This window comes from Rattus norvegicus, chromosome 16 (genome assembly GCF_021556685.1).
Source record: "Rattus norvegicus strain SHRSP/BbbUtx chromosome 16, alternate assembly SHRSP_T2T, whole genome shotgun sequence".
In the NCBI taxonomy this organism is placed as follows: Eukaryota; Metazoa; Chordata; class Mammalia; order Rodentia; family Muridae; genus Rattus; species Rattus norvegicus.
Window position 1 is genome coordinate 22,242,893 of NC_141549.1, and position 16,132 is coordinate 22,259,024.

General features: G+C 40.5%; 1 protein-coding gene and 1 long non-coding RNA gene across 2 annotated transcripts in view; one reads left to right on the forward strand and one right to left on the reverse strand.

Annotated features, from left to right (window-relative positions):
* The window catches only part of LOC148000458 (uncharacterized), a 91,690-nt gene extending 78,996 nt beyond the window's left edge, over positions 1-12,694 (reverse strand). Inside the window, exons 1-2 of the long non-coding RNA XR_015639731.1 lie at positions 12,644-12,694; positions 7,525-7,777 (exon numbers count right to left, since the gene is read on the reverse strand). This is a non-coding gene — a long non-coding RNA (uncharacterized LOC148000458). The remainder of the gene's footprint in view (positions 1-7,524; positions 7,778-12,643) is intronic.
* Positions 11,053-16,132, forward strand: part of LOC134482564 (uncharacterized) — a 29,666-nt gene continuing 24,586 nt past the window's right edge. The window contains 2 exon segments of the mRNA XM_087589362.1: positions 11,053-11,471; positions 15,951-16,065. Coding sequence (XP_087445488.1) covers positions 11,215-11,471; positions 15,951-16,065 — 372 coding nt within the window. The 5' untranslated portion in view covers positions 11,053-11,214.

Consider the following 16,132-nt stretch of genomic DNA (forward strand, 5'->3'; position numbering starts at 1 on the left):
CATGTCCTGTCAGTCATCCACTGGAAATCCCCTCACCCTGTCAATCATCTACCAGCAACTCACAAAACCTGTCAGTCATCCAGAAGAAATTATCACAGTCTGTCAATCAGACATAACAAATGGCCATAGTCTGTTAATCAACCACAGGACATGGCGGCTAACTTATATACAAACCTCTCAGAGCCAGTCAGTCATACATTAGAAACTCCCATAGCCAGTCATTCAATGGAGAGACCCACAGCCTGTCAGTCTTTCACAACATATCTCAAAGCCTGTGGATTATTCATAGGTAGTGTCAACAGCCTATCACTCAGCCCCAGGAAACATATACCAACTTTGTCACTTGTCCAAAGGACAAGCCTACACTCTATCTGTCATTCATAGGAAATACCTACACCCTGTCCATCATTGATAAGAAATAGCCAAAGCCTGTCAACCATACATAGTATGTATCTACCATTGTTCAGTATGCATAACAAATATGCACAGACTTTCAGTCAGTCCTCCATGGTAAATGACTGCTACATGAAATCATCCATAGAAAGTACCCACAACCTGTAAGGCATTCATAGGAAAAACCAACAACCTGTCAATCATCTGTAGGAAAGAGTTGCCTGTTTGTCAGCTACATGGCACACCCCCAACTTGGTAGTCATCTGGGGGAAAAATCTACATCCTATCAATAACCCATAGGAATTGCCCATAGCCTTAGAACCATTTATAAGAAATTTCAATATCCTTTCAAACAGCCACAGTAAAGTCAACAGCCTCTCAGTCATCTATTAGAAACACACACAGTCTGTCAGTCATCCACAGATCACATACATTGCGTGAGAGTCATCCATAGGAAAAGCTAAGTGCCTGTCATGCATACAAAGGAAATGAACACAACCAGTAAATCATGCATAGGAATCTCCAACAGTCTGTCAGTTATCAAGAGAAAATTCACACAGTCTTTCAATGTCGGGGCCAGCACCAACAGGGTACCTAGAATCGGGCGAAAGCCTGCGGGATGAAAGAAGCACACACACACAGGTTATTCGTGTCAAGCCAGAAGAGGAAGAGAGCTCCTGGTTTCTTTATTGACCAAACTATATATCCAAAGAACACCACTTAGCAGGTATCTGTCAAGCACAGTGGGGAACCCTGGCTGAGACTTCGGTAACAAAGGACCAACTATGTGGCCTATATAAATTAGGGAAATAACCAGGAAGGCCAGCCTAATTCTGACTCAGGTGAGAAGTACCCGGCCAGACTGTTCCCAGTTGGGGACAAAAGGCTTCCACATGCAAGGGCAGGGCTCAGCAGGGGTCAAACCTTGTTGGAGACCCAGAAGGGTCTTGTTCAGGCTGACAACATTCTGTGAATGTAAACTTCTTGTGCCACACAGTGACAAAGCAACCAGGCCCAAATCCAATACAGCTCCCACATTTCAATTATTCAACAGTATACAATTAAGATTAAACAGAAAAATTTCCAAAATCCGCAACCCTCACACACTGATATCATAAATAGGGACATGATAAACCTGGGAGACAGCACACAATAAATCATGCCGAGAGCAAAGATTCATCTCTGCCTCAGGCTCCTCTCCTACATCATTCAGGTCTCAGGTTTGCCATGCAGAGCCGATTCTGTTACCATGCCTGCTTGAAATCAAATGGGGAGATGTTTGTGATGATGAACTTCGTCAATTTATTCTAATAGCTTTATAAAAATCATGTAGTGAAGGAAGCGCAGGATTTTGTTTCTGTTGACAGCACATTTTCAGAAGGGTTTAGTCTACTGTTTTTCTGCATACGTTAGCTAATTCTTCAGAGCTCCTGATAAAGCAGAAGATTGTATAATAGGAAAACAAGGCAGGAAGTGTATGTCCATTCAAGAGTCCTATCTCACCTTATTTCAATTATATTGACAATAGCAAAAGGAAACGTCAGAAAAATGAAAGGAAATGCCTCATTTTGAATATGATCACAGTTTGCCATTGAAAGAAACACAGATGTTTAAACAATATGCACATAGAATTAATATTTAATTAATGAATTCTAGTGACAGGTTTACAACTTGCCTCAAAGGTTTACATTCCTTTCTTTTATTCAGTATTTTTTCCTCCATCTTTATTAACTTGGGTATTTCTTATTTGAATTTCAACTGTTATTTCCTTTGCCAGTTTCTAGGCCAAATCCCCCAACCACTCCCCTTCCCCTACTATATGAGTGTTACCATCCCCATCTTCCCCTGTTACTGCCCTCCCCCCAATAATCACGTTCACTGAGGGTTCAGTCATGGCAGGACCTAGGGCTTCCCCTTCCACTGGTGCTCTTACTAGGCTATTCATTGCTACCTATGCAGTTGGAGCCCAGAATCAGTCCATGTATAGTCTTTGGGTAGTGGCTTAGTCCCTGGAAGCTCTGGTTGGTTGGCATTGTTGTTCATATGGCGTCTCATCCCCTTCAATCTCTTTCAGTCCTTTCTCTGATTCCTTCAACGGGGGTCCTGTTCTCAGTTCAGTGGTTTGCTGTTTGCGTTCGCCAATGTTTTTGCCTTATTCTGGCTGTGTCTCTCAGGAAAGATCTATATCTGGTTCCTGTCAGCCTGCACTTCTTTGCTTCATCCATCTTATCTAGTTTGGTGGCTGTATATTTACGGGCCACATGTGAGGCAGGCTCTGAATGGGTGTTCCTTCAGCCTCTGTTCTAAACTTTGCATCCCTATTCCCTCCCAAGGGTACTCTTGTTCCCCTTTTAACGAAGGAGTGAAGCAATCACATTTTGGTCATCCCTCTTGAATTTCATGTGTTCTATGCATCTAGGGTAATTCGAGCATTTGGGCTAATATCTACTTATCAATGAGTGCATACATACCATGTGTGTTTTTCTGTGATTGGGTTACCTCACTCAGGATATTTTCCAGTTCCATCCACTTGCCTTTGAATTTCATAAAGTCATTGTTTTTTGATAGCTGAGTAGTCTACATGTTTACGTGAAGGCTGTTAGTTTAAGACTGACAGCCATGCAGCTAAGATCAGGGTCTTAAAGCCCACACCCACAGTGACATGCCTATTCCAACAGGGTCACAACTTCTAATACTGCTACTTCCTCGGCTTCACACATACAAACCATCAGACCCAGGATACAGTTCAATATAATAAAGACAAGATAAGAATGGTACACAGCAAATATCATTCTAAAATATTTATGCCAAGCATTCACACTAAATCAGAAATCAGAAATGTGAAAAGTATATTTGATCTTCCCCTGTTCAATAAAATCATTGAAGTCTTAGCTAGAATAACAGCACAGGTGAATGAGATAGATGTACACCCTTGAAAGAATGAAGCCAATGTCACTTTATTTAGGCCTGGGTGGTTGATATACACAAAAGACTCTAAAGCCTCCACCAAAATTCCCCTGCAGCTATTCAATTGTTCAGCATTGTATTAGAGGAAAAGCAATGCATAAAACCAAGTTAGTTTCCTAATTTCAAATACCCAGCACACTCTGCAAATAAGCAAACTAACAGATTCTCACAGATATTATAGATTAAATATAACCAAGGAATTGAATGACTTGTACAGTAAAAACTCTAAACTTAATGTCAATTAACAGAAGAAGATACAGTAACATGGAAAGGCCCCATGCTCCTAGGTCAGAAGGATTAATATGATGGAGTTGGATGTGATGGTTTATATTTCCTTGGCTCAGGGGTGGCACTATTAGAAGCGTGGTCCTGTTGGAGTAGGTGTGGCCCTGTTGGAGTAGGTGTGCGACTGTGTGTAAGGGGTTTAACACACTCATCCTAGCTGCCTAGAAGGCAGTATTCTGCAGGACCATCCAGATGAAGATCTACAGCTCTCAGATCCTCCTTCACCATGTCTGATTGGTGGCTGCAGTGATCCTGCTGTGATGATAACAGGTCTGAACCTCTGAGGCTGTAAACCAGCCCTAATGAAATGGTTTCCTTTTAAGAGTTTCATTGGCCATGGTGTCTGTTCACACAACTAAAGTCCTACGTAAGACAGTGGCCATAACACAAAAATTTATCTAGATAATCTGTGCAACCCCCTAAGAATACCAACACGATTCTTTAATGACATTTAGAAATCCATCATTAATTTAATAGGTCAATATAAAGGAGCCATGTAGGTCACACAGTCATCAACATTAGCGCAGCTTGAGCCCTCACCGGCACAGATTTGGAGTTAATACACCATAGAGGTAAAGCAATAATGAAATCTGCAACAGTATTCAAAGGCTCATAGGTTGGGAAACATAATTAAGCATCTGTCCATAATTTTGTACACAGACAGCCATGAGTCATTGAACACCCCTGTCTGGGTTCAGGTAAAGCAGATGTCTACCCTTCAAGAGACTAGAGGCTCCAGGAAGCTTATACATATGGTGGAGTTGCTGGGCTGGGTATATCCTTGTGGAGGAGACAAGGGGTAGGGGGAGGAGGTATGCAATATTGAGATGTGGGACTGTCAGGGGGTGGATTGGGAGGGGAATGAAATCTGAAGTGTAAAAGTAAATAAATAAAAAATGGCTATCTTGCTGATAGCAATCTACTGATTCAATACAATCTATCAAAATTCCAATTCAATCCTTCATAGAGTCAGAAAGATGAATTTGGAAATTCACTTGGAATAACAAAAAAAAAAAACAAGGATAGAGAAAACTATCCTCAACATAAAGAAATAATAACAATAAAAGATAGAATCACCGTCCTTGACCTCAAGCTGTATTACAGAGCAATAGTTTTAAAAACTGTATGGTATTAAAACAGAGACAAGCAGGTAGAACAATGTAATAGAATTGAGGACACAGAAATGAACAAATACTCCTATGGTCCCTTGATGTTTGACAGGAAATATAACCATACAGTAGAAAAAAGATAGCTTTTTCAATAATTGTTGCTGGATTAACTGGAAGTTCGCACCCAGAAGAATGCAAATTGATCTTCTTCCCTAGTGCAAAGCTCAAGGGCAAGTGGATCAAGGACATCCACATAAAAAGAAAACACTCAAAGCCATAGGGGAAACTGTGGAGAAAAGCCTCGAACGTAGGGACTCTGCGGAAATTTTCCTGAAAAGAAACACCAATGGCTTCTGCTCAAGGACTTTCAAATGGGACCTCATAATATTGCAAAGCTTCTCCAAGGCAAAGGATACTCTCTTTAGGACAAAACGGCAACCAAGAGATTGGGAAAAGGTCTTCACCTATCCTACATTCAATAGAGGTCTAATATCCAATATATACTAAGAACTCAAGAACTTAAACTCCAGAGAGCCAAATAATCCTATTAGAGAAATGGATATAGAACTAAACAGAGAAATCTCAGCTGAGGAATATCGAATAACTGAAAAGTACCTGTAGAAATGTTCTTCAACAATCTTAGTCATTAGGGGAATGCAAATCAAAACAATGCTGAGATTCTACTTCACACCCCTCAGAGTGGCTAGGAACAAAACTCAGGTGACCACAGATTCTGACAAGAATGTGGAGAAAGCAGAACACTCCTCCACTGTTACTTGGATAGCGAGCTGGTACAACTGCTCTGGTAATCAGCTGGGGGTTTCCTCAGAAAATTGGACATAGTACTACCTGAGGACCCAGGTATACCCATTTCTGGGCATAGAGCCAATAGATGCTCCAACATATAACAGACAAACATGCTCCAGTAAGTCCATGGCAGCCTTATTTTTAATAGCTAGAATCTGGGAAGACCCCAGAAGTCCATCAACAAAAGAATGGATACAGAGAATGTGGTACAATTACACAAACGCAGTACTACTCCGCTATTAAAAAACAATGACTTCATGAAATTCATAGGGAAAAGGATGGAACTAGAAAATATCATCTTGAGTGAGGTGACCCCAGAAAATAACACAGATGGTGTGCACTCACTGATAAGTGAATAGTAGCCCCAAAGCTCAAATGAGCCAAGGTGCAATCCACAGATCACATAAAGCTCAAGAAGAAGGACAACCAAAATGTCTATGTGTCAGTATTTCTTAGAAGGGGAAACAAAAATATTTATAGCAGGAAATATGAAGCCAAAATTTAGAGAAGAGATTGAAGGAAAGTATATATTAATTAACTAATTAATTAAAAAATAAAAATTAAAAATAAATCCATGGTATATGGGGAATTGACAGCATGTTAACAAATTATACTGATGAATAGAGACAGCTTCATGGAGAAGACAGAAACTTGGTCCATTACACAGAACAAGCACAAAAGTCAATGCCACATGCATCATGGAACAAAACATAAGACTTCATACCACAGATGTGGGAGATGAGAAAATAGGAAATATGTTTGACTTCGCTGTGCAGAATGGTACTTCCTGAACATTACTCCTATAGCATAGAGAATAAAAACATCCATTCATAAATCATACCTCCTGAAATTTAAAACATGGCATCAATCAATGATCATCATCATTTAGCTGAAAATGATGCCTCTACCATTCGTAAAAATCTTAATAGATTCCTATAAAAAATAAGTATATTTACTCTATAAACACAAGAAAAACCTTATCTATTAAGCTTCACACCTACCAAGTAGCATTCATGATACATAAAGTAGTCTGCATGATTTCAGAACAGAAATGCAAACATGGTTATCCCAAAGCTACAAATACTGCAAAGTAAACCAGTTACTGGCTCTTAAGATGTTCTGGTACAGTAGTGGAACACATATTATGGAAATAATTCTATTTCCTGATTCTATTTCACACACACTCTATGTGATGGAAGCCAGGCCTGAAACTGCTAAAGCAGCCAAAACCCTAAGAGTAGATATGTCCTAAGCCAAGAGGAAAACTCAGTACTCTTATCCGTATCAATGAAATGACTGTCATAGCTATAGATCTGTGTTTGGAACCCTCATTAGAAAAGCATCATCTTCTTGTAGGCTATAGACACTAACACAGAGACCCCAACCTGGAAAGTGTACAGAGAAGGTGGTAACTCCATTTTAAATGGGATGACTCCTTTACGTCTCTCCCTCAAGACTTCATTATCTCTATAGCAAATAAACGTAGAGATTCTAAGAGATTGGGGTGATAGATTACTGTAGTGAGTGACTTACAGACATAATACCAAGTCCCTAGTAAAAGAGAAGAAAAAACAACATGGAATCTGAGAAGTAATACTAAGAAGTCAATAGGATTCAAACAAGGAATTGCTGAGTGGATGAAGGTAGAGGTCAGTACTTTCCCTTTCGTGCATTCAGAGGACCTGTGGGAGCATCACCTAAGGACGGCACAATGGCACCAGCCACCCTGGGTTTCCCTTCAGTATTTAGGTATTTTAGTAATATCTGCAATTTAATGAGTATAAATATCCTCCACTTGGGAAGACAGATGTGATGTTTGGATTCCACTGAGCATGGATGTTTGTTAAAATTTATTCTCAGTCTAATAGGTCAGGTCTGCACCTGAAGGGTGCACTGTGCACTCACTGATTTTGGTGAACAGGATTTTATGTGTGAAAAGAACAAATACTTCTCACGCACTTACCAGATGACACAATCCAGGAGATTGGAACCTTGATCAAGGAGAATCCATGTCTCTGTGACTGCAGTGTCCTGGAGGTGACTCATTTGTCCTTCTTTGCCATCGGGCAGGCAGCAGGCCAATACCATGACAGTAGATGTATCCATGTCCAAGGTGATCCTTAGTGAAGCTCAGTTTTTTTCAGAGATAAAGTGACGTCACGAACAGCAGATGACGTTTGCAGACATGACAATTTATGGAGTCTGGTCTGCATACGCTGTAAAGTTGTAAAAGAAAGCCAGCACAGCACTGTTAGTAAAACAGTCCAAGGAGAGCAGTGGGCCTCTGATTTGTGAGGGTTTATCATGAGATTGCTAAGTAGGACTCCCTCTTGTCAAAGACTCTGCTGCTAGTCCTAGTGACTCATCCTATGAGTGTTGACCTAAACTGTTTGCCTTTTAATTAAGAGTTTCCCATTAAGAATATCCTAGTAAGAGCACTAGTGGAAGGGGAAGCCCTGGATCCTGCTAAGACTGAACCCCCAGTGAACTAGATTGTTGGGGGGAGGGCGGCAATGGGGGGAGGATGGGGAGGGGAACACCCATAAAGAAGGGGAGGGGCAGGGATTAGGGGGATGTTTTCCTGGAAACCAGGAAAGGGAATAACATTCGAAATGTATATAAGAAATACTCAAGTTAATTAAAAAAAAGAAAGAGTTTCCCATGAAAATGTTCTAAGTGAAAGCCACAATTTTCTATACTCTTTATTACATCAGTAGCTTTTTAGTGTATTTTTCAAGTGAAAACCAGTCTTCAACTGGTACCCTTTAAAACTTCAGGAGCTCCTTCTAGTACCTGATGGAATTAGGATGCCCCATTCTGTGTGGGGTGTTTTCAGCAAAGGCCCCTGTATTGGACTCATGACTGCTAGCATTTGTTCCATCCATAAGACCTAGTTTTACAGGAATGCCCCCAAAATTCACTCTTCCATCCTCTCTGACTCTGCTCAACAGCAGCACTGGAGCCTTGGAGGCTAGGATGCTGGTTGATTTTAAGCAACTCTACAAAATGTGGATATAATCTGGGAAAAGTGAATCACAGTAGAGGTATCTTCTCCATCACATTGTCCTGAGGGCAAGTCTGAAGCTCATTTTTTTTTGTGATTGATGTATAATTGCCCTGCTAAGTGTAAAAGACAAAAGAGAGAACCCCAAATGGTCCAGCATGATGAATGGGTAAAAAGAGTTTATCATATTGATACAATGGACTAGTCTCTAGAGATGGACAGAGGCATTGACACTATCTTATGATAAAAGAAGCTATTATTTAATGACCAAGAAAGGGGATATTTCTATATTAGATGACTTCATTTTTGTTAAATATGCAAAATGACCTGGTTGGTGGGGGCATAGAAATTTATCCCAGCACTCAGGAAGCAGAGGCATGTAGATTTTCACGAGTTTGGGGCCAGCCTAGTCTACAGAGGTAGATTCAGGACAGCCAGAACTACACACACTCAAACACACACACACACAGAGACAGAGAGAGAGAGAGAGAGAGAGAGAGAGAGAGAGAGAGAGAGAGAGAGAGAGAGAGAGAGAAAGGGGGTGGGCAGAGACAAACTTTCTTGAAAATCAACCAATCACTCACACAAGGAATCAATTAAACAAACAAAAACCTCAAAAAACTAGACACCAAAAAACCAATCAATCTATCAAACAATGTCAGAAGCAACAGCAGCAGCAGCAACAACAACAATGACAACAACAACAACGACGACAACATCTACACCAAAAACCAACCGAATGAGACCAAATGTTAGATTGGATTGCAGCCAGTTTACTCATTAACTCAAAGCATCCATGAAACCCAGGCACATCATGGGGTATGGTGTGCTCTACACATCCTGATCTTAAGTTCCTATACTTAAAGTAACACTTCTGTCATTAAAGAGGGATAGGCTGAGCTGGTGCCTAACAAGTTGATAGGGGGTAGGATCTGGAGGAATAAAGAGTACCTTCTAATGGCCACAGAGTTTTCTCAAACTTAAAATATTTTTAAAACCAATAGTATAAGTGATGCATAATTTAATGACATAGTAAGAATGCACTCCTAGATTATATACTTGAAAAAGATGAATTTGCTGCATAAGTGTATTACATACCTGTAAACATGTTATTATTGAAAGATTATGCTTCTTTCACATGTATGAATGTTTTGCCTACGTGTCTGTGTGTGCACTATATGTATGTCTGGGCCTGTGAAGATATGAGGGTTCTAGATCACCTATAATTAGATTTGAAGATGCCTTTGAGCTTCTTTGTAGGTGTTACTGTAGGTTTCAGGGTTTGAAGCTGACTGATATTGAGGATTACCTTTGCCCTCCAATAGCAGACAGGTTACCTTCCAGTATTATGAACTCTGGTTAGTAGTGTGAAGAGTCTAGTTAGACCCCGGCTCAACCTATCCCCCCCTGTGATGACAGAAATGTTATCTTCAGAAGTCAGTCCTGAACATCAGATTGTATAGAGCAACCAATAGTCTTGGCACTGGCTTGTGATGGTCAAGGTTTTCTATAGGATCCTTTGGTTAATGACTCAACAGGTTGTCACCCATTCCTGTTGCTGGATTTGTAACTTGGTGGCACAAGATGTCTAAGTGGAGCCTCGTGTCATGTTAGTTTTTGGCTCCATATGTATTCCATACATATAGGAAGCTAATAGAGTAGCAGATTTCCATTTAATTTTTTCAAAGGGACTTTAGTGTTTGTTGTCCCTCCCTTTATTTCCTACTTTACCTAGGCTTGCGTGCCAGGGCTGTGGGTGCCTGGTTAAGAAAAAGAAACTGACCCTCTTCCTTATCAAGTATGAATCTGTATGCCCATTCCAACATGCAGCCAGCAGGTGACCAGGATACACTGGAGAGAGTGATCAACTCCAGTCAACATCATGTTGATGAATATGAAAGGAGGGTAATGGGGCTTGAAAAATGCGAGGGAGGTAGAAGTGTGTACCCTTTGCCTCTACCCATTTCTCCCGGTTCCCTCTCATTAACCCCTCCTATTCTAGCTTTTATCTCTTCCCAACACTATACACTCCTTCCTCTTCCTGGGGCGATATTCTTCTGCCCCCTAGTTCCCTAGTAGATAGTCAGGAATCCTGTGTGGTTATCCAGATTGTAGTTCTCATATCAGATACTTAAAACCTAACATCCTTAACAGCAGACACATGAAATGTTTGTTGTTTTGGGTCTGGGTTTGCTAAATCAGGATGATTTTTTTAGGTCCATCAGGCCAGTCTTAGGGTTACAGATTGCAATGGCTTCCCTTACTGCCCTCAGTATTCCCTTTGAAGGCCATGCAAATGGATCTACTTCAGCGTCAACATTGACAGAGCTTTGAACAAGCACTGAGGGGGCTGGGCTCCTAACAGTGGAGTCTGAGGGGGGCACACATGGAGCATAAGGATAGGGTACAGTCCGTAAGCCAGCTCCATTGTGAGCTCAGAGCATGTCACTATGGTGGTGCCAGTGCAGCTGTGTTACTAGGTGATGAAGTATAGTTCAGTTAACCCTGAACGAGCAGGTCTTGCCTACACTTCTTTGGCAAGAATTGGTGATTTTAGCAAACTCTTATCGTATAATTTGGGAGGTGGAGAGTAGCTAAATGGGAGGGAAGAGAGGGTAAGAAGGTCCTGGGCGGCCCTAGCGCTCCATAATGGAGGAAGATTTTGAATATGATGCTCTGGCATTGAAGTTCCCCAGAAGGGGACGCTGGTACACCCGTCTGTGGCGCTCCTGTCCTGGTTTTGGATGCCTGTGTCAAAAGAAAACGACGAAATTTCCCCTCTATCTGATCGGGTATGATCCCGTGGGTCGATTACAAAGAGCGGCCTGTGTTGGGGACGTGGAGAAAATTGAAAGTATGATCCATGAGTGTCATCATCATGTGGATGAATCTGATTGGAGGGGCAGGTAATGGGGCTTCAAATTGATGAGGGGAGTAAAAGGAGGAGGGTAGGAACTGTTAGGGACACTCAGGGCTAAGGAGGAAGACAAATCAACTTCCAGGGCTACAATCTGAGGGTAGAGAGTGGTCATACATAGGCTCATTTTCACTGGGGACCCCTGGGTTTTATACCTGCTAAATGCTCTTAGTCGTATGAGACCTCCACACTGTGGAACAGCAGCTCCTAGGCCTTAATGAAACTACATAGTTTTATTCTTATGTTAACCCTTACATTTTGTAAACATACAAAAAGACACACACACTCACACACATAAATACCGTTGTTTTGCCTCTGTGTATTTTCTGTGTACCATTGTGATAGAACCTGGTGCAGGATCCCCTGGAACTGCAGCTATAGACAGTTGTGAGCTGCCCTGTGTGTCTTAGCAATCAAACTGAGTTCTCTACTAAACAAAACTAGAGCTGTTATTGCCAAGACCCCTATCTAGATTTTCTTTCTTCTTTGTTGTTGTTGTTTTCTGTTTTTTCATTTTTATTAGATAGTTCATACATTTACATTTCAATGTTATGTCCTGTCCTGCCTCTTCCATCCCACTTCCCACTCCCCCTGTTTCTATGACGACTTTCTTAATACATAATATGATGCAATATAATAATGTATAATATAATGTATATGATACAATATAATAATATAGTATAAAATAATAATGGATCAAAGACATTTAGAACTGGAACTGTGACCATGCTCCCATGTAATCACCTTCTGTACTGTTGTTTTTACATCGATACACATGTGAAGGACAGAGATTGTCCTCATCTCACTTCCTGTGCCCCACACGTGTGGAGCTTAGGGTGTGGTGGTCAGAGACAATGTCGACTGCTAGTTATGTTGTACCACCATGGGGTTCTAAGGCCTGAGCTCAGGCAAGCAGGCCTCCCTGTGGGTTCCAGCCCATCGTCCCTCTGTTCTGGAGACTCCACTCAAGCAAGTCCATGGTGTGCTTTATTTACTGTCTTTGTGCACACTGATCCTCACACTTGTAGGCAAGTGAGCTTTGCGGATCCCCTTATCCCAAGATCAGCAGTCAGGTTTTCAGGACAAATGCTTTACCAATTGAGTTTTAACAACTACCCCAGCCCCTCATTCCTTTTTCTCTGTGTGTGTGTGGGTTCTTACCATGAACCCCCTTGCTCATCGTCCCTCCTCCTCTTATATGAGGGTTCACCCCCACCCGTTTGCCCACTCCTTCCGGATTCCCCGCCTTAGCATTCCGTTCCACTGGGGCTAGAGCCTTGGCAGGACCACGGGCTTCTCCTCTTATTGGTGCCCAACAAGGCCATCCTCTGCTACATATGCAGTTGAAGCCAGGGGTCTTTCCATGTGAACTCTTTAGATGAACGGACATCTGGGTTCTCTCCAGCTCCTGGCTATTGTAAATAAGGCTGTTGTGAATGTAATGGAATATGTTTCTTTGTTTTATGTTGGAGCCCTTTTTGTGTATATGCACAGGAGTGTGTAAAGCTGGGTCCTCCAAACAGATTTCCAGAGTTGTCCCAGCTTGCTCTCCCACCTACAAAGGAGGAGTGTTCCTCCTTCTCCAAATCCTCGCCTACCTCTGTTGCCTGAGTTTTGATCTTAGCCATTCTGACTGGTGTGGCATTGAATCACAGGGTGATACTGATTTGCATTTTCTCTGATGACTAAAGATGTTGACCAGTCCTTTAGGTTCTTTTTGGCCATTTGATATTCCTCAATTGAGAATTCTTTGTTTAGCTCTGCTCCCCATTTTGTAATAGAGTAATTTGATTCTCCGGAGTCTAACTACTTGAATTCTATGTGTATATTGGATGTAAGCCTTCTATCAGATGTAGGAATCATAAAAATCTTTTCCAATCTGTTAGTAGCCATTTTTTTCTAATGACAGTACTCTTTGCCTTACAGAAGCTTTGCAATTTGATGAGGTCCCATTTGTTGATTCTTGATCTTGGAGAATAAACTATTGCTGTTCTGTTCAGGAAATTTTCCCAAGTATTCCAGGCTCATGTATTCTAGGCTCTTCCCCATGTTTTCTTCTTTTAAGTTGAGAATATCTGGTTTTATGTGGAGATCCTTGATTTGCTTGGATTTTAACTGTGTACAGGGTGATAAGAAAGGTTTGATTTGCAGTCTACATGCTGAGTGCCAGTTGATTCAGCACCAGTTGTTGAAAAAGCTATCTTTTTCCCACTAGATGGTTTTAGTTCTTTTGTTAAAAATCAAGTGACCATAGGTAGGTGTATGGGTTCATTTCTGGGTCTCCTATTCTATTCCATTGATCTACTTGCCTATCGCTGTACCAGTATCATAACATTTTTATCACTATTGCTCTGTAATACAGCTTAAGGTTAGGGAGGGTGATTCCCCCAGAATTTTTTTTCTTGTTGAGTATAGTTCTCAGGATCCTGTTTTTTTGTTAATGCAAGTGAATTTCCAAATCGCTCTTTCTACCTCCATGGGGAATGGAGTTAGAATTTTGATGGAGATTGCGTCGAATCAGTAGATTGCTTTTGGACAGATGCCCAATTTTATAATGTTAATCCTGCCAATCTGTGAGAATGGGAGATCTTTCCATCTTATGAGATCTTCTATTCTTTCTTCAGAGACTTGAAGTTCTTACCGAACAGGATTTTCACTTGCTTGGTTAGAGTCACACTGGGTTATTTTATTTTATTTGTGATTATTCTGAAGGTGTTGTTTCCCTAATTCCTTTCTTAGCCTATTCATCCTTTGAATAGAGAAAGGCTACTGATTTGTTTGAGTTAATTTTGTATCCAGCCACTTTGCTGAATTTGTTTAAGGGGGCATCCTTGACTACTCCCTGATTTTAGTGGTATTCCTTCAACTTTCTCTCAATTTAGTTTGATGTAGGCTATTGGTTTGCTGTATATTGCTTTTCCTATGTTTATAGTAAGCTTTGAATTCCTGATTTTTCCAAGACTTTTAAAGGTTAGCACCTCATTCTTATATCCTGTCTTTATGGTTGAAGGGGAATCGATGACACACCAGCATATTTTCCCTAGTTCACATGCTTCTTGATCATTTTGTTATTCTAAGATGTTAATTAGTCTTTAAGGTGGAGCTTCATATAAAGAATACAAGAATGAAGTTTAGTTTTAAAATATTCTTCTGTTCATTGAATATTTTCTTTAAAAACACTGAATTGTCCAATGGTAATTTTTCATTCTGTCAGTCCATTTATTCCCCACATGTAACTTAGATATCCCCTGTGTAGAATACACGTTCTAATATCTCTCAAGATCTTCCCATTTGTAAAACTTCATTTCTCTGCCCAGTCAAGCTTCCTTACATTCTATAAATTTAAATATAACATGAAATGAACATTACTCTTTGGAACCCTCCTTTCATTTTACTGAAACTCTATGAATCTCAAGCAAGGCAGCTATGCCACCATAGGTTATTACCTTGTAGCAATATTTACCTGATTTTGGTGTGAGTCCATGGGCACATTGATCAATATACGGCAAAGCATGAGGTCCTGGTTTCTATACCGAGTATAGAAGTGTTACATATGGGCATAAAAAATGAAATGTGAAAATAAAAATAAAAGAAAGTATTGAGGACTGAGGGCTTATATTTTGTTCACTGTTAAAAATGTACATAGATGCAAGTGACCGGTAAAATTGCCACTTACCTGTTGATTGTGACATATTTTGTTTAATGTAGGCCACAATGGGTTGCATGATAATTACCTTTAATTTTGTAAAGTGCTAAAAGTATTGCTAATTATAGTTGTAAAATAATAAAAAGGATAAATGACCTTCCATTCTTAGAGAGGGTAAAATGTGAATGAAAATGAAGGTAACCACAATGGATAAGATAGGAGGATTAAGAAATGTAAACTTCTTTTATATGAATTTTTTTATGTGTACTGCTGATAAAATCCTGTTTTTCTCTCACAGAATAGTTCTGTTTGTTATCACTAGGAAGAGAAATCATTACCATGATCAGGAAATGCTGAGCTCTCAGGAGCTGGAAATGCTTGTAGTGTTGTAGCAGATTTCTTCCCCATTCGAACTGAAACATCAGAGTAGCCCCTATTAAGATATGTTTAATGTTCATCCCTTGGATGGGGACATGGAGTCATGGAGCTCCTGAAAATACCGAGGAGTAACTAGTAAGTTCCAGATATTAGAGTATGAGTTAAATTCAAGCTGAGATCAATTTGGGAACTTTTCTAGGATTCAGACAGGCTGCTTTGAGCAGCGAAGAAGGTCAGGATAGAACACCTGCCTTAAATAGGAAGAGTCATGTACCATATCCCTAGCACAGTAAATGAACATTCGAGTAGACCTCAATAAATAAGAACATTGTAGTTACTTTCTTCCATCAGATAGAAATCACCTTCATATTATGTAGTACTTACAGGTGATGATAGTCTTACTGGGAATTCAGAGATGTTGCTAAATGTGTTTTCAATTTGCAGGACATCGCTGCATTATGCGAGTGCCCACAACCATCCAGATGTAGTGACACTGTTATTAGAAAATAAGTCCAACATTAACATCCAGGATGATGAAGGCTGCACACCGTTGATTAAGGTAGCTATTGGCCATCTGTTTTGGTATGAAATGGATTAGAGGTGTCCTTGTTTGGTTTCTGTTGTTG